Raw genomic sequence first — 19,495 nt, 5'->3', positions numbered from 1 at the left:
ATTTCGAGCTTCCATTGAGCTATCTTATATATAACTACATTATAATTTTTAAAAAACTGCATTTATGTTGTTAGATCAACAGCTAGGAATGACCATCATTTGTGATATGTGAGTGGTATTGCAATCTTCTGACAAAATACTGCTCACCAGTCAAACCGGTTGATTTCCTGAGTATGATACTAATAAGGCATATCACGCTGCCTTAAACGGGTACTAATTAAGCCCACAGATTGTCGTTTGCGCCAGCAACATCGTAAGTATCGGCGGTCTCTTCCCTGCCATTTGTGCTGTCATCGAAGAAGGGTGTTTCACCGTCGTTGATGCCGTCAAGAGAAGTGTCCTTCTTAGAGGTTAATGCATACCCTCCACCAACAATCGCGCATACAACGACGCATACAGCAGAACCCATCATAGCATTAGTCGTGGTGAAGTACGACTCCTTGTCATGTTCATCAGAGTGATCATTTGTGGTGTAGTCTTCCCTGTGTGCTCTTTGTTCATAGTCGTTGTTACTTGTCTCCTCAACAACATGTACATTCTGATGTTCGTCAACGGTTGGTGCCACCTCGTGGCTAGGGGTTTCAATTTCCGGTTTGGGTAGGTTTTCTTTCAATTCCTCTGGAATTGTAACTGTGTCATAATTGTCAGAAGAGCTGGCTTCTGCCTGTGGCTCACCCTTTTCAACTGAACCAGTGGAGGGTTGGTTGCTCTCTGATCTCAAATCAGCCTCTGGGAGAGGAAGTTCGGACTTGGCACCTTTGTCTTCACTGCCTTCGGTTTCATTCTTAGGTTCCACTGCAATCTCCTCTGGATTCTTAGTTGGTGCTGGCTCCAAAGGAGCAGCCTCTGGTACATCAGTAACCTTCGGTTCTTCCTCGGTAACATCACTTCCGTTGCCATCGTTCGAAGGTGTTGATTCAACCTCCTTGACTTCTTCATTATCTAAGCTGGTGGGATTCTCAGAAGGTACAACCTCCTCTTGGGGAGGCTGGGCAACATCTTCAGCAACAGGAGTTGGTTCCTCAGAAGTAGATTCAGTACTCTCTACGGTTCCGGCGGGAGTTTCGACATGTTCATTTGTTACTGTTTCATCCTTAGCTGGTTCAGTGGCTGATGTGCTTTCAGCTGACTTATCTTCAGAGGGGGCTCCAGCAGATTTATCAGATGCCTCTTCATTCGCTGGTTCGTTGACGGAAGTTTCTTTAGTAGGTCCGTCCACAGAAGATTCAATAATGGGTCCTTTTTGCTCCAGTTCATGAGGCTTGCATGAACGCATGTTACAAAGGAGTTGTTTAGCCTTGACATCCTTGAGTTGCTCCTGGCATGATTTGCCAACAGAACCACGATCCACACTGTGAGTAAGTAATGTGCGGTATCCTTGTAATACAGATGTTCTAACACCACCGCCACATTTTACACTGCATTCTGAGAATGGAGACCAATCCTCGGCACATACGGCATCCTTGCCTGGTTGAGTGCAAATGTGCTCCATTATGTATTCTACATCAATGGTGGGCTTCAAGTTCTTGGCAACCACGTAGTTAGGACAACTGAAATGGTAGCGGCAACCTATCATTTGAGTCCAAAGCTGCTGCATCTTTGGTTCAACATCTATTACATAGAAAGTAACACCGTTACGACGTGCATCAAATGCTTCTTGAAGTGCAACATTACGGTCGACGATGTTGCCACAAGTAATTATGAACACGACTGTATCCTTACCAGGTGCATCCTTGTACAATAACTCAGTACGAGCATCTTTCAATAGGTATTTGTTACCATTTATATAAACGTTGTTACGCAAAAATCTCAAAGCACTGCCTAGGTCAGCTTCCTTGTCCTTGCTGCGTTTTTCAAACATCTTACCGATCTTTGCATCAACCTCCTTCATGTTGTTTGGGGATAAAATGGTCTTGTCCATAGTGAGATAGTTCTTTGACGAGAAGTTCACTAGTGACAATGTGTTTGTGCCATTTGTTGCAGAGAGGGCATCAGCGAGAAGCCTGACGAACATCTGTAGGTCCTTCCATGTTTTCTCAGAGTGCTGAGTAGTATCTTCCAATGCAATCACGTAATCCTTAGACTTTGTGTTACACTTGCTCATGTAGCGGTTAGCATCAGTAGCAAATTGGAGCATTTCATCTAGGTTAATATTACCATCATATAATGATGGAACATAGTGGCGAGGCTTACCATCAACAACATCGTTTTCTCTCATCTTCTCAACTTCTTCTTGTGATACAGAAGATTTATCATTCTCAGGGTCGACACTAGATCCTTCATCCGATAAATCGAACGAACCCTTGAACTTCAATGGCTGCATTACGAAGGGGCGAACCATGACGCCCTTATTGGTGGTTGTCGTTTCTCCATCATTAGTATGGGCGCGGATATCAGTTTCAGTAGCCTTGTTGCATGGTTGCATGTTGCAAAGTAGTTGCTTGGTTTTATAGTTCTGCATCTGTTCTTTGCAAGAACGACCAACAGAAGTGGAGTCACTGCTGGGGGCTACTAAGGTTTTGAAACCTTCGAGAACAGCCGTCTTAATACCGGTACCACAAGGTTTGCTGCATTCGGAATAATCAGACCACTCCTCATAACAAACAGCATCACGTGGGCCTTTCTTTGATAGCTGAGTTGCTATGTGATCAAGAACCTTGGAGGTGTTGCTACTCTTGCTAACAATGTAGTTAGGGCAGCTGTAATGATAGCGGCAGCCGACAAATTGGCCCCAAAACTTGCCATTTTTGCCACCAAAATCAATCACATAATAGGTAGCACCATTCCTACGGTCATTCAATGATTCCTTCAATGCGAAATCGGGGTTAGAATCCTCACCACTGGTGATGATGAAAATAACAGTGTCCTTACCAGGAGCAGCATCATATGTCAATTCAGTGGAGTAATCATTGACTAGGTATTTAGCACCGTTAGCATAGAAATTTCTCCTAAGATACTTCACTGCGTAACCTACATTTGCGTTGGCAACATTGCGTCGGTTCTTTAACAGCATGTCAAGCTTTTTATCAGCCTGTGGTAATTGATCACTTTTAACCGTTTCCCTTGTTAACCAGCGATTAATAATGGTGGAATAGTCAACTAAGGAAATGGTTTTCCTTCCGCTGGAAGAAGCCAATTTCTTTATCAAACTGTCCAAGAATTCCCTTAGATCCTTGTTCCAAAAATCGGCAGTAAATTGTGATGAATTCTCCACAGCAATCACATAATCTTTGGTGGCGTGGGATGCTGTGTCAGCTGCCTTAGGCTTACTTGAGAATGATCGGGAATTCTTTTCAACGAAGCTTGTAGAATCATCCAATAATTGGCTGTCGTATTCATAAGCATTCTGAACAGAAGCAAAAATAGTATTGGATGAAGCAATCGCCAAGATGGCTGCGACCGATAATGTGTGGAACTTCACCATCGTGACAAGTCTAGAATGTTTACGATTCTGCAATAAAATGGTGTTAGAATGACCCTAACGCCGATGTATATAAACCAGCGGCTAGTCAAGGTCGTTAAATGTGTACGAACTCGTAAGCATGGCGTTATGCACGACGTCGTGATTCCGTGCAAAGAGTAGCACAGCGGTATCCAAATCGCGGGACCGTCACGGTGCAAGCACTAACCAATTTTGCAGCATCCTTACGACGTATAAAAATAAATTTGCTTTTATAGTATCCCATTACCATCGTAACACTGGAAGATAGGTGTTCCCAGGGATCTGAAGTCCCTTGGCCTCCACAAGCGACGTCCACTGGTAGACCACATTGCCAGTATACCGGCCTCGGTTATGATTACACACTCCACGACAATATGTACGTATTATCACTAACATTCACTGCGATTTTAAGCCTTGTACTCCATTGTTCCGTGGTCTCCTTGTAGAAGTACTCCATTAGGTAGTCGAGACTAGTTCCGGTAGCCTATACTCCAATGTCAGAGTCCGAATACACACATCAGTGCTACATCTTATATATAGAATAGGTCACATAGTATCACGCAACTGACCCACACAACATAGCCCACCAAGGTCACATTGCACATTTAACCATGTTGACCCTATAGAAGCACGTATTTTCCACGAGATGGTGAGTTTGGGGACCTTCCTTATCCGGAAGTACCATATTGTGCCAATGTGTATGGCACTGCCCTAATAGTCCTTACTTAACCTTGTCTCAGTTATTCTTCAACTTCTTCCAATCGCTTGCGGAGAAGGGCGCGAGTGTAACGGTCGAGTTAAAGAACGATCTACAGCTGACCGGCCGTCTGCATGCTGTGGACCAGTACCTCAACTTCAAGCTGAGCAATGTGACGGCCAGTGACACCGAACGTTATCCTCACCTGGTATGTTGACCACTACCGAGTTACCACTACGTATCAGCTATCGGTTGTGAATTGCTTTGTGAGAGGCTCAGTGGTGCGTTACGTCTACCTCAATAGCTCCGACGTCAACACTGAGGAGCTCCAGGAGCTGTGTCGCCGCGAGGCCATGAAGTCTAACGTAGACAAGTAATCATGTACCCAAGCATTAATATGACATTGAGCATAGTGTTTGCATTTTACTGCAGTTGATTACGTATGTGGAGATCAGCCTTGGCTATCATCTCGCAAAGCGATTCTTTGTCGCAGTAGTCGCCGATATTGTTGGCAGGGACCCACCTGGGCATGTCTATTGTTAATACAGTGGTACCTACGCATAGTCCGTGTGTTCATGCGATATAGTGATTTTTGGATCAGCGTCGGTCAGTTTGCCGAGGTAGTAGACACATTCCTTGTCCTTGCCGTTGGCCTTGTACCTCAGGACCTGGGCAGCGTCCATGTGTCATGCATTCCAACCAACCTCCTGGAAGGAAGTGTCCAGTTCAATCAAATCCTTCTGTAGTCCGGACTCCTCCCAAGTCTCCCGGTACGCTGCTTCCATGAATGACTCCCCGGGATCCAGTCTACCTACAGCACTTATGAGCTCGGTTCCTTAAATGGGTACCAGCAGCATATCAGCTATGGCCCATGTTTCCTAGCTAACACAGCCACGGTGTATACTAGGCTTATACAGGTACACCTATGGTTGTATAAAGCAACTCACCCTTTGGAGGCGTCCAATGGAACGGTTTGTTGGACGCTTTGAGAAGTAGGAACTTGGGTGTTCCCAAGAGCGCGTCCAGGATGTATACTATGATGCCCGCGGCCTTCACGATACCGCCGTTGTCCGCCATGGGCTCGTTGTTGTTTATACCAGTGTCTTTCTGTTGGTATGGTCAATACAGTTATCCTTCCGGAGCGAGTCTTCCAAACTGTACTAAGTATCACTGAAATAAGGGCATTAATGCTTCCTGTCTAGAGTCGATTTCATGTGACGATAGCTATAGTATGGCAAGTGTGTAATGGTCGCGGCCAATATAGTGTGTCTCGTTGTTTCACTGGGTCAACGCAATTAACGTATACCCTGATACACCAAAATATACACTGGTTGTAATATCGCAGCGGCAAAGATGGATGGAACCCAGGAGCTATTTGATAGTACATGGGCTACACATAAGTCTAATGCTGCCTACTGGGCGGACAAGGGTTCCATGCCGGCAATATTGGTCTTGAAGAAGCTATGTAGCGCTGGAAGCGGTGTTGAATTTACTATAGAATCTTCCGGCGTTCTGCTATGCCAGATTCCTGACCAGAACATCGCAGTAAACATGTTGGACCCTAGTGGAATTTGCAGTCGTCGTGGCGAAGCGTACTCTATAGGCGATGTGATTCTCTTGTTGTGCATTCGCAGGACAGACTACAGTTACAGCTCCATTACTCAGCGTGGATTCAAGTACGTCAACGTACTGGAGCGAGACCGCATCAAGTCGATATTAACTGACCCTGACACTGCGCCTGAGTTGTTGGAAGCCAAGGTACGCTACACAGTGTTGAACGATGATCTAGGCAACATTGGTCCCAGTGACCCTGACGAGGAGCATAGTAAAGTACCCGTACACCAGGACAAGTGCAAACGTTCGGTCAGTGAGGTGTTGACCATGGTCGATGGGTGGCGTACCGACTTCATGGGTACATGTGCTGAAGAAGGCTCTGACACCTACAAGGTTGCTAGAAAGAAGTACCGCAACCTATGTGTGTTTGCTGCTAGTGTACTGGACCGTCCTTTGAGGACCCGGATATCGCTGCTAACAGCTTATGGCGAGGGCTTTGAGCGTGTGCTGCAGAAGCTGGATTCCGTAGAGTCACTCAAGTCCGAGCCTCAGTCACGTCCAGCAAAGAAGCTGGTGGTCAACGTCCTCCGACCACGTAGGTCCAAAATGCTGGTGCATAATTTTACCCAGAGCATAAGATGCGAGTTCTCGACGAGATTTGCAGCAAGTATCGGAAGAAGCCTGTTATCATAGTGCCCAGTAGTTCCATGTCACTTTTATGTCGCCAGAACATCAAGCAGCTGCTTGAGGACCACCAGTTTGTGGATGCCCAGGAGTCAGTGCGTACTGGTAGGTTCTGCCATTAGGCTATGTAACTGCTTGCCCAGGTGGCCCTGTGACGTCCACGCTGCCCATGAACGCCGTGGAGGTTGTGCATAACATCTGTGGTCGGGCCATAAAGTTCCGTGTTGTTGAGAGTTCTTACACTAGCAAATTCACGACTTCTGATTGGATCAGTGTCGTTTGCGTGGTATTGAACGTCAAGGGCGGCCAATGGCAGTTCAAGGGCTACCCTTTTGAATCGTTGGTGGACATATTCGTGACGATGAAGTATGTTTCTTAATGTGGCCAGATAGTTGCGCAGGGGTGTCTTGTTCACTTACGACACTGACAGTGTGCCCGCCGAGATGAGCAACTGGGACGTGAAGGTGGGTGCTAATGTCGTTTGCGTAACTGTTACGCAGGTACTTCGCATAAACCGTAGCCATCGTCACCATGACGCTTCCATTGCCAAGGAGTTTTGGGAGTACTTGGAGAGCTTTCTTCTTCAGCCTCGTCAGCGCAAGATACACTCGTCCAAGAGGCTTTCGTGAGCACCACCTCGGCGAGATAGTAGTAATGATCCCATCAACTGACTACACTAATTCTTAAAGTAGAGATAGGTGAATTGGGTTGTGTTTGGGGGAATTATTTAAAAGGGTAGTTCCAATGTTATCGCAATCCTTTATTCATAGTATAGGGACTGAGACCTTTTAATATCTCTGTTGAATTGAACGTTCAATGAGCATGGTTGAACTTTTCACCGCATGATCATATTGCGAAGATGTATATTTATCACCTACGTAATCATTTTACTTATAAACTTAATTGATTATATGCCACTCTCCACCGAATAAGCAACTCAAACGTAAATATTTGTAGGACAATGACTGGATAATAAATTTGGTATACAACGGTCAAAGACACAAATGCTCCAACCCCTCTATGTTATTCCTTTGGACTCTATATTTTTGCACCATGTCGATTGCTTTGCGATAAACTGCGTTGTTTCGGTTGTGTAATGAACCAGCTAGATTAGATCAATAGTGACATAGCAACACTGAACATTTGTTGTGTTTTTCTGGATGCCATAGTAGGCTTGTATATATCTACCCATATAACTTGTCCTATGCCCCAAAGACGCCAATGTGAATAGTTGCTTTTAGGTAGTACTAACATAGATATAATGTCTGTGAGGGCGACATCACGTGTTGTGACTACTGCTCACGGATGCCCAGGTCTATTTGATAATGTAGTGCCATTGGTATTATCGATTGGTGCTAGTGGTTTACTCCTTAAGTACCCCTGTTGCTGATGGAGTAGCTCTACCCCCAGTAGCAAGCATATGTTATATGTTTGTTCCCTCAAAAGCTTTATATCAGTCCTTTTTGGTGGCGCCAATGATTATCTGATTCGCGGTCATGTGTCAAGTAAGTCTCGGGCACTGTTTGGATATTTGGTTTTACACGTGAGCCATTGCGTATGAATGCTATCTTTATACATGCCAATTAGTGAGGTAATCATTGGTACATAAGTTTACATAATCGTAACGTTGGAGCTCTTAATCAGTTGGGCTATATGCTCGCTTAATTATGGCAGCTTCTGGTAGACGTGATTGACAACACTCCAAGTAACAGTACCGTATACCATATGTATCCCAAAAGTGCTAATTGTGTAATGCTATCTAGTGCAACGATGTAGTTCGTGAGATGTGCATTGGCAATACATGGTTGAAAGCTATGGATAATGGCAGAGGACAGCTACCGTAGTTCTTCTGGTTAATCGTTATGCCAGTGGTACACATGTCATGTTATGTCCTGGGATAGTGTGCTTTGAATGTCGGGTTGTAACGTGACCCCATGTTCACAAAAAGTCCCTTAAAGTGCCGCCCCATTATAGCACAGGGTTTACATGTTCATGCTAAATACTCGTGCAAGGTGTCAATCTTGACTGGATCATGCAAACAATCGATTGGTTAGGATGCTACAGGGAACGTTGGCACTAGATGTACCAGTACCATGTTAACACTGTCCAGTACATGGTACTAGGATTGGACTAATAGAGCAATACCGTGCCAAATCTGCTGGAGCCTGCTTTAATTACCACGATAGGTTTCCCAATGCACCTTTGGATTATTATTTGTAAAACCACTGCTGGAAAGCAAGATCCATGAAACTGCTACTAGGGCCTGAGCTAACGAAATGCATTAAAAATAGTTGTGCTGCAAGCTAGATACCATTGATGCCAACCTATCTTAGTGGTGTAGTGCTTGCATACTTAGAGGAGGTTGTTATTGAGAGATGGTACTACTGGTGGCCCTAATGGTAACAGGCAGACTGGATTATTGTGCTAATACGGATATAGCAGCTAGATAGTGCCAGGGCTACCATTGTGCTAACATGGGAAGTGGTTTGTTGCAGATTCCGGTATGCAAGATATAAGCTCTACATTGGCGATATGCCACCGCCTCTACGTGTGGTGGCATTTTAGGGACCCATTGGTAGTCTACGTAATGTACCCTAAAAACCATGTTCCTGATGCAGAACAACAACAAGGAGGGATCACTGCCGATTTATTCTGGGCTGGATCATTATCGATCGTTAATCCGTCATGTTGGGATGCTATAACTCGATTGATACCAGATAAAGGGGAGCAGTAACATGCAGCTACAATGAAATAACGCGGTGTTAACATGATGGAACATAGCCGAGACAGAATATAGCATCCAGTGTGAGTGAGATTTATCTAGTATCATGGATATTGGGTAAACGTACAAGCTACGCAAAGGTCAAAAACAACATGGCAACTTAATGCTAAATGAATAACACAAATCGCTACAATGGTTCTATCTACACTATTGGAAAACCTGTATTAAGCACTAGATACAATTACCACAGATAATGAAAATCGATGCTAATTATGCAGTTTCGGCATCCGGTAAAACAAAAGGACTTAGTCAGTATATTATACTCAAATCTGCCTAATTGCCGTGCAGGAGAATGTAAAACATGCAAACATCCTGGGGACCAGTGGCTATGTATGACACCCTACATCCTGTATACTCTCTGTCCATTATCTTCCGTTACTTATTGACTTACTATATCTATCTGCTCAGGGGTCGTTTTGTATATTCTCCTGGGTCATATAGAAAATCGATATTTGAATAGCATTACGTAGACACTTTAGACATTGTTGTCATCCTTCTGCATTCATATAGGAAGGTTGATACTAATTGACTTTTTGAGTCTGTCAGTTGTTCACTATATTGATCAGTGGTATCTTTATATACGATGTCTGGCCACTTGGTTTGCAAATCGGGCTTTGGCCTTGGCAAGGTTGCCAAATTGATGTTGGCTTCCTTTGTGGTACTTAGTGCTTTCAGTGGCAGGGTGTTAGCAGGATGTCTGGGAGGAAATAATAAACTGCTATTCGATTTGACGAAAACAGATAACACCGAGAAAACTCCTTTGTCTGACATCTCAGTGAAGTTATCTGGCATCGATAAATCAATGAAGAATGTTGATGTAGACATGGAATTATTGAATCAACGAATAACTGTTTTGTTGAGGCATTTAACTTCCTGTGGACCTGACAGTCCAGATTTTGGGACTTCGGAGAACATTGTGAAAGTACTTAATAAAAAAGGTGAAATTGAAATACCCAAAAGGCTCGCACAGTCTCTTTGTCAGATGAAGACCGGCAAGACTAGCCGTTACGAATGGGGAGTGTTCAGTGATGAGTTAATTACCTTACTTTTCCATTTGGCTATTGACGATTCAGTGCCCCCAAGACCCACCGACAAGGAAGGTTCAAAGAAATGGGACAATGAATATAGATACACTTATTATAAAAATTATGTGAACCTTACAACTTACATGAGGAAATCCCTTAAAAACAAGCTGAACTTTGATGGACGTATTAAAAAGATGGAAGCAGAAACAATAGGCTCCACAGCTGAGACTACATCAAAGGAAACATCTGCAGAAGAGTAACATTAATCCATATTGCATGGGATCAACCGCGAAGTCCAATGTATTGAATCTCTATATGACCAACTATAATTCCCAACTTCACACGGTACTTGAGATCACTAGTATAGATCAAAGGTCTAACGCCATGTTTACTCGCAATTGGATATAACCGATAACGACTGTGGCGTACAAATTCTATACTAAGGGAGCAACGTGAACAGAACTTCCCAATTGAGTATAGCGGCAGACAAGGCAATTATCATGTAGGACACTATGGTATATGCCATTTCGTAGTGAAACAATACTGAATGGACAAAATAACAGTCAGGTATGTTCCACTGAGAAATGGGAACACAGTTTCTACTAGCTGAGTAGACCTAGGCAACTAGTGACTTAATTTAAACTGCATTTGTGTATGTTGGCTGTGACAACCCGTTTCGTGTCTTACAATCATGTTTTGTTCTCAGCATCCACAACCTGTTGTGTTTCGAGTACTTCAGGTTGACCACCCGTAGTGTCGTTCAAGAAGTCACCCTCTTCCGAGGTGAGTTCCACAGACTCGTGCTGTGAGAGCGATAGGTAGGCGCCGGCTATGACATGCACATTTTACATTTTCCCATGTTTCTAGCATGTCTATCCTGGGGACCAGTGGCTATGTATGACACCCTACATCCTGTATACTCTCTGTCCATTATCTTCCGTTACTTATTGACTTACTATATCTATCTGCTCAGGGGTCGTTTTGTATATTCTCCTGGGTCATATAGAGAAGCGATATTTGAATAACATTACGTAGACACTTTAGACATTGTTGTCATCCTTCTGCATTTATATAGGAAGGTTTATACTGACTGACTTTTTGAGTCTGTCAGTTATTTATTGTATTGATCGCTGGTATCTCTATATAAGATGTCTGGCTATTTGGTTTGTAAATCGGGCTTTGGCCTTGGCAAGGTTGCCAAATTGATGTTGGCTTCCGTTGTGGTACTTAGTTCTTTGAGTACTAACGTTTGGGCTGACGAAGCTGAGGTGCCTCAGGAGCCCGTTGAGAAAAAGAAAGAAAGTGGTTGTTTCTCTTGGAGTTGGGAGAAGAGTAAACTCTTATTTGACTTGACGAAAACAGATAACACCGTAAAGACTCAGTTGTCCGACGTGTCGGTGAAGTTATGTGACATAGAAAATTCAATGAAGAATGTTGATGTAGACATGGAGTTACTGAACAAACGTATAACTGTCATATTAAAACATTTAACTTCCTGTGGACCTGACAGTCCAGATTTTGGGACTTCGGAGAACATTGTGAAAGTACTTAATAAAAAAGGTGAAATCGAATTACCCAAAAGACTCGCACAGTTGCTGTGTAAGATGGAGACCGGTAAAACTAGGCGTTACGAATGGGCAGAATTCAGAGATAAGTTCGTTAGCATACTTGGCCATATGATGGTTAACGATTCAGTGCCTTCACAACCCACAGACAAGGAAGGTTCAAAGAATTGGCAAAAAGAATATGGTCACACATATTATAAAAATTACGTAAACCTTACAAGTTACATGAGGAAATCCCTTAAAAACAAGCTGAACTTTGATGGACGTATTAAAAAGATGGAAGCAGAAACAATAGGCTCCACAGCTGAGACTACATCAAAGGAAACATCTGCAGAAGAGTAACATTAATCCATATTGCATGGGATCAACCGCGAAGTCCAATGTATTGAATCTCTATATGACCAACTATAATTCCCAACTTCACACGGTACTTGAGATCACTAGTATAGATCAAAGGTCTAACGCCATGTTTACTCGCAATTGGATATAACCGATAACGACTGTGGCGTACAAATTCTATACTAAGGGAGCAACGTGAACAGAACTTCCCAATTGAGTATAGCGGCAGACAAGGCAATTATCATGTAGGACACTATGGTATATGCCATTTCGTAGTGAAACAATACTGAATGGACAAAATAACAGTCAGGTATGTTCCACTGAGAAATGGGAACACAGTTTCTACTAGCTGAGTAGACCTAGGTAACTAGTGACTTAATTTAAACTGCATTTGTGTATGTTGGCTGTGACAACCCGTTTCGTGTCTTACAATCATGTTTTGTTCTCAGCATCCACAACCTGTTGTGTTTCGAGTACTTCAGGTTGACCACCCGTAGTGTCGTTCAAGAAGTCACCCTCTTCCGAGGTGAGTTCCACAGACTCGTGCTGTGAGAGCGATAGGTAGGCGCCGGCTATGACATGCACATTTTACATTTTCCCATGTTTCTAGCATGTCTATCCTGGGGACCAGTGGCTATGTATGACACCCTACATCCTGTATACTCTCTGTCCATTATCTTCCGTTACTTATTGACTTACTATATCTATCTGCTCAGGGGTCGTTTTGTATATTCTCCTGGGTCATATAGAGAAGCGATATTTGAATAACATTACGTAGACACTTTAGACATTGTTGTCATCCTTCTGCATTCATATAGGAAGGTTTATACTGACTGACTTTTTGAGTCTGTCAGTTATTTATTGTATTGATCGCTGGTATCTCTATATAAGATGTCTGGCTATTTGGTTTGTAAATCGGGCTTTGGCCTTGGCAAGGTTGCCAAATTGATGTTGGCTTCCGTTGTGGTACTTAGTTCTTTGAGTACTAACGTTTGGGCTGACAAAGCTGAAGCACCTAAGAAGCCCGTTGAGAAAAAGAAAGAGGGTGGTCTATCTTCTGGTTCTTCAAAGGAGAATTCACAGAAATTGCCTCCCCAAAACTACCCATCAATCATTACCACCAATAATACAGAAAAGACATCACTAAACGATTTATCTGTCTCAATTGGTCCTGCTCAGAACTCATATCTATTTTGGATTAAGAAGGGCGATGTTGATCTTTCTGTGTTGAAGGAGCGCATTAGTGTATTGTTGAACATTGTAACTAACTATGGTCCGGGAACACCAGGCTTTGGGATTTCTGAGAACATTGTGGAGTTTTTTAACAAAAGGGGTAGCATTGATGTACCAGAGGATATTGCAAGGGATCTTTGTCGTTTGCCTTCAGGAAAAATGATACTATATTCTTGGACATGCTTCACCGACATGTTTGCAAGGTTTATTGCTGAATTACTAACAGTAAACGCCTATGGCGAGTTACCAAAAACGAAAGACGAAATGAAGGAATTTGTCAAGGCTTTTGGTAATCAAAATCCCAAGGATTACTACAAAAGCAGACATGATTCATTTGATAAAATTAGAAAACACATTTCATCCTCCTTGGGACGTAAGCCTAACTTTGAGTAACGTATTAAAGAGATGGGTACTGACGTCACACACTCCACTCTTAAAACTCCATCAACTGATGCATCTGCAGAAAATTAAAGTTAATCCATAATGCATGGGATCGACTGCGGCCAACAATTGATTTGGTTTCCGACTTACGTATGCCAACGAACACAAAGAATGCTGTAAAAAATACGGAAAGTCCCACTGTATTATGAACAAAAGAAGTCAAACGATGAATTCAAACTCCTATATTGAACGTTGATTTTGGCTCATTTACCCAAAGGGAATGTATTTAGAAAAGAATCTCTGTACAATTTGATTCGTGAAAGGATAATAATCAATGGTTGGAGCATCTAACATACGATAACACATCGTGCTTCATATTAATAAAGAGCCTCGTGTACAAAGCATTTATTCATATGTAGTGCTGTGGGCCTATCTTTCTGTCCTTGGTTAATGGGCAAAACTCCTATTTAATTTCTCAATTAAGTAGACCACTGCACATTTTGTTCCACACTACAAACAAGTAGAAACTCAATGTTAATGAGATAAATGCACAACGGATTGCATCCTCACTTATTATACCATTTTACTTATCGCTTTATATCTCTGTTTTGTATTCACAAAAGGCAGATTGTTTCCCCAGACAAACATCTTAATGGCCAGATGAAGTCTATTAATATCAACCAGTGTCTATAACGTATTATCGATGAAATATAAGCCAAATAACCTAAGTGTATTATTATACGGGACACCATACCAATTTAACTATGTAAAATCATTGTAAAGATTTGAATCTTTATAAAAACTATGTAGCATTTCATTTTCTGTTATTTAAAAATTCCATATTCTAGACAAACGCCACTATATAATGCTACTCTTATGTATATTCCGCATGCCATACATCGGTTCCAGTCAAATAAGAATCAGTGATAAGCATAAACAACTGTTGTCTATGGTTTGTACGAAAGGGTACACCAATATTCAAGTTATAAAGGTACATCAATACTTCAAACAGGATGGCAATATACGTCGGTCGCAAAACCTTTTTAAACTACGACTAACGCTGGCATAATCGTGGGTTATGAATATCGTATCCTATCAATGTTAATGACAGCAAATGATAAGAATAGAACTACGCTCGTCACATTTCAACGTTTTAATGAATCGTTTGCTCTATGGATAACAACGCTGCAACGAGTGAGGTCAACATTGCAAATCGGCAACCAAATGAAACACCGCTATACCAAATCGTCGAATGTGTAACTGAGGTGAGGTATAACTTTTAAATGATTTTGATATTTGTTTTATGGGACAATACAGTTATTATTTCATTGCATGTGCAAAGTTGGTTGGCATTCCTAATGATTTCATGAGTTTAGCAGTTTCATCTTCCAACATATCATTTGTGCCATCAAGCTCAGTTTTCACGTTCATGTTTTCAATGTTATTATTTTTGAGTTTTTTGCACATTTTCCGTTTTTTCTTCCTTTCGCGTTCCTCTGCCTCCAGCTCCTTAATTCGCTCTTCAGCATCCTTCTGGAGATCTGTCACAGATGTACTTGCGGAATGTTCTTGCATAATGCGCCTACGAAGGGCCTCGGCTACAGCTTTGTGATCGACTTTTTCCACACGCATGGTCATTCCCAGCATCCGGTTATGTTTACGTCCATTGAGATGGTCCATATATGCTTGTGAATCCTTAAGGATACAGTCGCATGTTTTACAGTAAAATCCACCTTGTTGCGATTTATGAGTCAAAGCATTGATTACTCTAACTTTACCAACATCCTTGGTAACATCCACAAATTCCTTTCTCCTTTTGAGATTTTCCCGTACTTCTGGTACGCTATGTACAACTTTCCGATTAGGATCAGGTAAGAGTGTTGCGATGGATTGCTCTATATTATCCCCTTTACCCCCTGTTTTGGCATCAGCCACCTTCGCATAGTACGTTTTGTCCCATACTTTCCTTCCTAAGGCATCTACCTGCAATGCAGGTTTAGCGGTTTGTTGTTCTGGCATTTCCTGTCTAATCTACCACGGTACTAATTTGACCGTCAACTACTATGCGATGTCTAGTAATCAGATATTGTTGTTTCATAACACCAAAAGTCCAATATCATCACCATATCTATAAGATCTCGGTCGCATGTGTTATGACTTAATATGTGGTTAATAAATGGCACAGATTCTATGACTAGGTGTACATAACAAGCTGTTTCGTGAATCTCACTAAAGAAAATCGATGTGCAAGATACACCAGATATTCGGATTTAATATATTTTGTATCTATATCATCATAGTATTATGGAAGGTGTGTAGGCTGAGATTCAAGTGATTAGGCATAACCGTTGGCACCGAGTTAAGGTTGGCGTCGTATTTTGCAAAGTATTTATTGATGGCAGATTCCATACCCAACTGCTTCATAAAATAACACCTACGGCCTGTTACGGTATGAAATACTACCTTCGTTACTGAATTACATAGTCTGTTTCACGAGACGTGTGCCCCATCATGTATCAATTACTATCGTCGAGTACACATTTTAGACTGGTCTAGAGTGTGTATTACGAGTGAATTACGCCGTGGTATTGGTCAGGTTTCTGCTTAATGTTCCATTCTGGCTACGATGTACCAACAGGCGCCCCGGGCTCGGGATAAGCTTCCGTAATCTAAATCGTAATTTGGCTACCTTTGCTACCTTTCCTTCTGGGAATAACGGGTATATTTACAGAAAATACACCAAAGTGTTTGACAAGGGTTGTACATAGCTTATTAAAGTCATTTTACTTCGTTAATTATAGGTCGCTTTGTAAGGGCAGCAGCTACGGTTAATCTGCACGACTTCTAATATATCATATATAAAGGTATATATTTTTATTAAGGATACAAATTGATGTCTACCTTCACAACTCGAAAATGGCAGGTGGTGGTAGTGCGTTGAATAAGATATTTCCTGGCTACAAGGATAAGCTGTGGAACAAGATGCCGCTTGACTGGCGCTTAAATAAGATCAGGCGCTGGAATGCAGCGACTGTGAGATCTATGTTTGATATTTGCGTTACCACAAACGCTAAGATCAAAAGTTTTAACAAGTTTATTTTGGATCCTCTTAAACCATCGTATGAATATCGTCAGACCGCGGTTGACTACAAAAAGCAACGGGCCCGTGGTACTCTTATTGAGGGTGTTGATTATTATTTGCCCACTGCTCGTGCGCAAAATCGTTTAGCTAATTTTTTCGAGCCGTACACAGAGGACGAAAATGAGGATCGTGCAAAATACCGCTACCAGAGCTTGAAGACGTATATATTTGTCGCTTTCGGTGCAACCATGTTACACAACTGGTATCAGACCCGTCCAATCGCATGGTGTTCTGATATCAATCCCCCAAGGGCACCTTATTACCCATTTTGGTTCAAGGGTCCTTTCCACGGTCATGACATAGGGAGCGTGCGAAGGGGTTATGAGGTCTATAGACAGGTTTGTGCTACGTGCCACTCTATGCAATATTTGCGCTTTCGGCACTTGGCAAATGAGGTTTACCCGGAAGAACGTGCCAAGGAAATTGCCGAGGAATATGAAGTACAGGACGGCCCAAACGATGAGGGTGAAATGTTTATGCGTCCTGGTATATTAACAGATCCCTTTCCATCACCATATCCGAACGCCGAAGCCGCGCGTTACGCTAATGGTGGTGCAATTCCCCCGGATCTATCATTGATGGCGTCTGCGCGCAAGACCGGGCCAGACTATCTTTTCGCTCTTCTCACCGGATACTGCGATCCACCAGAAGGCATTGAATTGCGTCAAGGCTTATACTTCAACACTTACTTTACGGGGGGATCGATCGCTATGCCACCTCCTTTAGAGGATGGTATGGTCGAGTACGAAGACGGCACTCCGGCAACCGTTTCACAGATGGCTAAGGATGTTGTAAGTTTCATTACCTGGGCAAGCGATCCCATGCACGACGAACGCAAAAATATGGGTATGAAGTTGATTTTGGGTTCTGTGCTAGGCACGGTAGCCATGTCCCTGTGGTACCGTTTCTTCTGGGCATACTTGGCCACATCTCGCATGGATTTTGGCCGCGTGAAGCATATGAAATAATTTTTATAGGCGATTATAGAAGTGATGTGTAATCAATGGATTTATTTTGCTGTGTTGTGTGTTGGCATTTAGTGTGTATGCTGTCGCTGCCTTCCATTTGCACATCGCATGTCTAATCAACTTTTGCGCTGTCTACCACTTCGATATCCCTTAATGCATGACCCAATTGCCCCCTATTGTATATGCCCCCATTCACACTTGGCTCAAGGGGGTATGGGCTGCGTCATATTGTATCATCACTATCATTTCCCGTTGCTCTAGAGAAATCGAGTTGACAAAAAGTCACAAACTGATAATCCCATAAACATAATATCCAAAGGTTGGTTTAAATTCGTGTGTGTGTTAACGTATAAACTCCGTTGTCCTTCCACACTATTATGCAGGATACACTTGATCAAAATGGTCGTCAAGGTTGGTATTAACGGTTTTGGCCGTATTGGTCGTTTGGTTCTCCGTGCTTCTTTGGCCTACGACAACCTCGAGGTTGTTGCTATTAACGACCCATTCATGACCGCTGATTACATGGCTTACTTGCTGAAGTACGATTCTGTTCACGGCACTCTTGGTGAGACCGTCTCCGTTACTGCTGACACTCTCAAGATTGGTTCTCGTTCTATTAAATTGTTCTTCGAGCGTGAGCCTTCTCAGATTCCATGGGGACAGAATGGCGTAGACTTCGTTGCTGAGTGCACTGGTGTATTCACTAGCAGTGAGAAGTCACAACAGCACATTGCAGGTGGTGCCAAGTTGGTCATTATTTCTGCTCCTCCCAGCGACTCTACTCCCATTTACGTTTACGGTGTCAACCACACTAAATATGAGAAGTCTCAGCGCATCGTTTCGAACGCTAGTTGTACCACAAACTGTTTGGCTCCATTGGCTAAGGTTATTCATGAGAAGTTCGGCATTGTCGAAGGCCTTATGACCACTGTACACGCCACCACTGCTAACCAGCTTACTGTTGACGGTGCTTCCCGTGGTGGTAAGGACTGGAGGGCTGGTCGCTGTGCCGGTGCTAACATCATTCCTGCCTCCACCGGTGCTGCCAAGGCTGTAGGCAAGGTCATTCCCGAGTTGAATGGTAAGCTCACAGGTATGGCCTTCCGTGTTCCTACCCCCGATGTCAGTGTCGTTGACTTGACCTGCAAACTCGCCAAGCCAGCTACTTATGACGAAATTGTTAGTGCTGTTAAGGCTGCTTCTGAGGGTGAACTTAAGGGCATTCTTGGTTGGGCCGATGATGACTTGGTTTCCACCGATTTTGTTCACGACAAGAGATCTAGCATCTTTGACGTCAAGGCCGGTATTGCCCTTACCGACACCTTCGTAAAGTTGGTTTCATGGTACGACAATGAATGGGGATTCTCCAACAGGCTTCTTGACTTGGGTCTCTACATCTGTTCGAAGCAGTAAATCTTGCTTTCTTCTATAAATAAGAATACAACACGTACATATATCTGAAATCAATTCTAACCAACACATATGTTGAGACCTCTTTATGATTTTATAGTTGTTTAACTGCAAAATAGTTTCTGGAGTGTTGAGTGTTCATTAGCTATGTTCTCTCTTTGAGATTACTCCGTTCAAATCGTCATATTACAGATCGGGATGAAACTATACAGCACCGCTACGGAATTTATTGCCTATTGATTCTATTTTTAAATCTATCTAACCCCGCTGTTA

At 42.8% G+C, this 19,495-nt stretch overlaps 10 protein-coding genes across 10 annotated transcripts; 7 read left to right on the top strand and 3 right to left on the bottom strand.

Annotated features, from left to right (window-relative positions):
• Window positions 1-26: 26 nt before the first annotated feature.
• BBOV_II002630 (Thrombospondin-Related Anonymous Protein 3 (TRAP3)) lies at window positions 27-3,501 on the bottom strand. The gene has a single exon (XM_001609736.1). It carries the CDS (start codon window positions 3,422-3,424, stop codon window positions 218-220), a length of 3,207 nt encoding a protein of 1,068 aa, XP_001609786.1. The 5' UTR covers window positions 3,425-3,501; the 3' UTR covers window positions 27-217.
• Window positions 3,502-4,045: 544 nt separating this feature from the next.
• BBOV_II002620 (putative u6 snRNA-associated sm-like protein Lsm2) lies at window positions 4,046-4,519 on the top strand. Its single transcript, XM_001609735.2, has 3 exons — window positions 4,046-4,091; window positions 4,183-4,347; window positions 4,385-4,519. The coding sequence occupies exons 1-3, from the start codon at window positions 4,089-4,091 to the stop codon at window positions 4,514-4,516; spliced, it is 300 nt and encodes a 99-aa protein (XP_001609785.1). The 5' UTR covers window positions 4,046-4,088; the 3' UTR covers window positions 4,517-4,519.
• Window positions 4,520-4,557: 38 nt separating this feature from the next.
• Window positions 4,558-5,306, bottom strand: BBOV_II002610 (diadenosine tetraphosphate (Ap4a) hydrolase family member protein). The gene is made up of 4 exons (XM_001609734.2): window positions 5,087-5,306; window positions 4,844-4,950; window positions 4,698-4,807; window positions 4,558-4,662 (listed from the first exon to the last, which is right to left on the bottom strand). The coding sequence occupies exons 1-4, from the start codon at window positions 5,214-5,216 to the stop codon at window positions 4,563-4,565; spliced, it is 447 nt and encodes a 148-aa protein (XP_001609784.1). The 5' UTR covers window positions 5,217-5,306; the 3' UTR covers window positions 4,558-4,562.
• A 121-nt stretch (window positions 5,307-5,427) lies between these two features.
• BBOV_II002600 (uncharacterized protein) lies at window positions 5,428-7,078 on the top strand. Its single transcript, XM_001609733.2, has 5 exons — window positions 5,428-6,288; window positions 6,324-6,482; window positions 6,521-6,743; window positions 6,778-6,841; window positions 6,878-7,078. The coding sequence occupies exons 1-5, from the start codon at window positions 5,493-5,495 to the stop codon at window positions 7,004-7,006; spliced, it is 1,371 nt and encodes a 456-aa protein (XP_001609783.1). The 5' UTR covers window positions 5,428-5,492; the 3' UTR covers window positions 7,007-7,078.
• Window positions 7,079-9,702: 2,624 nt separating this feature from the next.
• On the top strand, window positions 9,703-10,474 carry BBOV_II002590 (uncharacterized protein). Its single transcript, XM_001609732.2, has one exon. The coding sequence runs from the start codon at window positions 9,743-9,745 to the stop codon at window positions 10,442-10,444; it is 702 nt and encodes a 233-aa protein (XP_001609782.1). The 5' UTR covers window positions 9,703-9,742; the 3' UTR covers window positions 10,445-10,474.
• Window positions 10,475-11,302: 828 nt separating this feature from the next.
• On the top strand, window positions 11,303-12,116 carry BBOV_II002580 (uncharacterized protein). The gene has a single exon (XM_001609731.2). It carries the CDS (start codon window positions 11,333-11,335, stop codon window positions 12,089-12,091), a length of 759 nt encoding a protein of 252 aa, XP_001609781.1. The 5' UTR covers window positions 11,303-11,332; the 3' UTR covers window positions 12,092-12,116.
• Window positions 12,117-12,959: 843 nt separating this feature from the next.
• On the top strand, window positions 12,960-13,734 carry BBOV_II002570 (uncharacterized protein). Its single transcript, XM_001609730.2, has one exon. The coding sequence runs from the start codon at window positions 12,980-12,982 to the stop codon at window positions 13,712-13,714; it is 735 nt and encodes a 244-aa protein (XP_001609780.1). The 5' UTR covers window positions 12,960-12,979; the 3' UTR covers window positions 13,715-13,734.
• Window positions 13,735-14,982: 1,248 nt separating this feature from the next.
• On the bottom strand, window positions 14,983-16,169 carry BBOV_II002560 (Zinc-finger double-stranded RNA-binding family protein). The gene has a single exon (XM_001609729.2). It carries the CDS (start codon window positions 15,719-15,721, stop codon window positions 15,023-15,025), a length of 699 nt encoding a protein of 232 aa, XP_001609779.1. The 5' UTR covers window positions 15,722-16,169; the 3' UTR covers window positions 14,983-15,022.
• Window positions 16,170-16,298: 129 nt separating this feature from the next.
• BBOV_II002550 (cytochrome C1 family protein) lies at window positions 16,299-17,837 on the top strand. The gene has a single exon (XM_001609728.2). It carries the CDS (start codon window positions 16,619-16,621, stop codon window positions 17,810-17,812), a length of 1,194 nt encoding a protein of 397 aa, XP_001609778.1. The 5' UTR covers window positions 16,299-16,618; the 3' UTR covers window positions 17,813-17,837.
• A 194-nt stretch (window positions 17,838-18,031) lies between these two features.
• BBOV_II002540 (putative glyceraldehyde-3-phosphate dehydrogenase type I) lies at window positions 18,032-19,299 on the top strand. Its single transcript, XM_001609727.2, has 2 exons — window positions 18,032-18,131; window positions 18,196-19,299. Exon 2 carries the CDS (start codon window positions 18,212-18,214, stop codon window positions 19,223-19,225), a length of 1,014 nt encoding a protein of 337 aa, XP_001609777.1. The 5' UTR covers window positions 18,032-18,131; window positions 18,196-18,211; the 3' UTR covers window positions 19,226-19,299.
• Window positions 19,300-19,495: the final 196 nt, after the last annotated feature.

Source organism: Babesia bovis, chromosome 2 (genome assembly GCF_000165395.2).
Source record: "Babesia bovis T2Bo chromosome 2, whole genome shotgun sequence".
Lineage (NCBI taxonomy): Eukaryota > Apicomplexa > Aconoidasida > Piroplasmida > Babesiidae > Babesia > Babesia bovis.
Note: the sequence above shows the minus strand (reverse complement) of the source record. Positions and strands in the feature narration are given on the sequence as shown.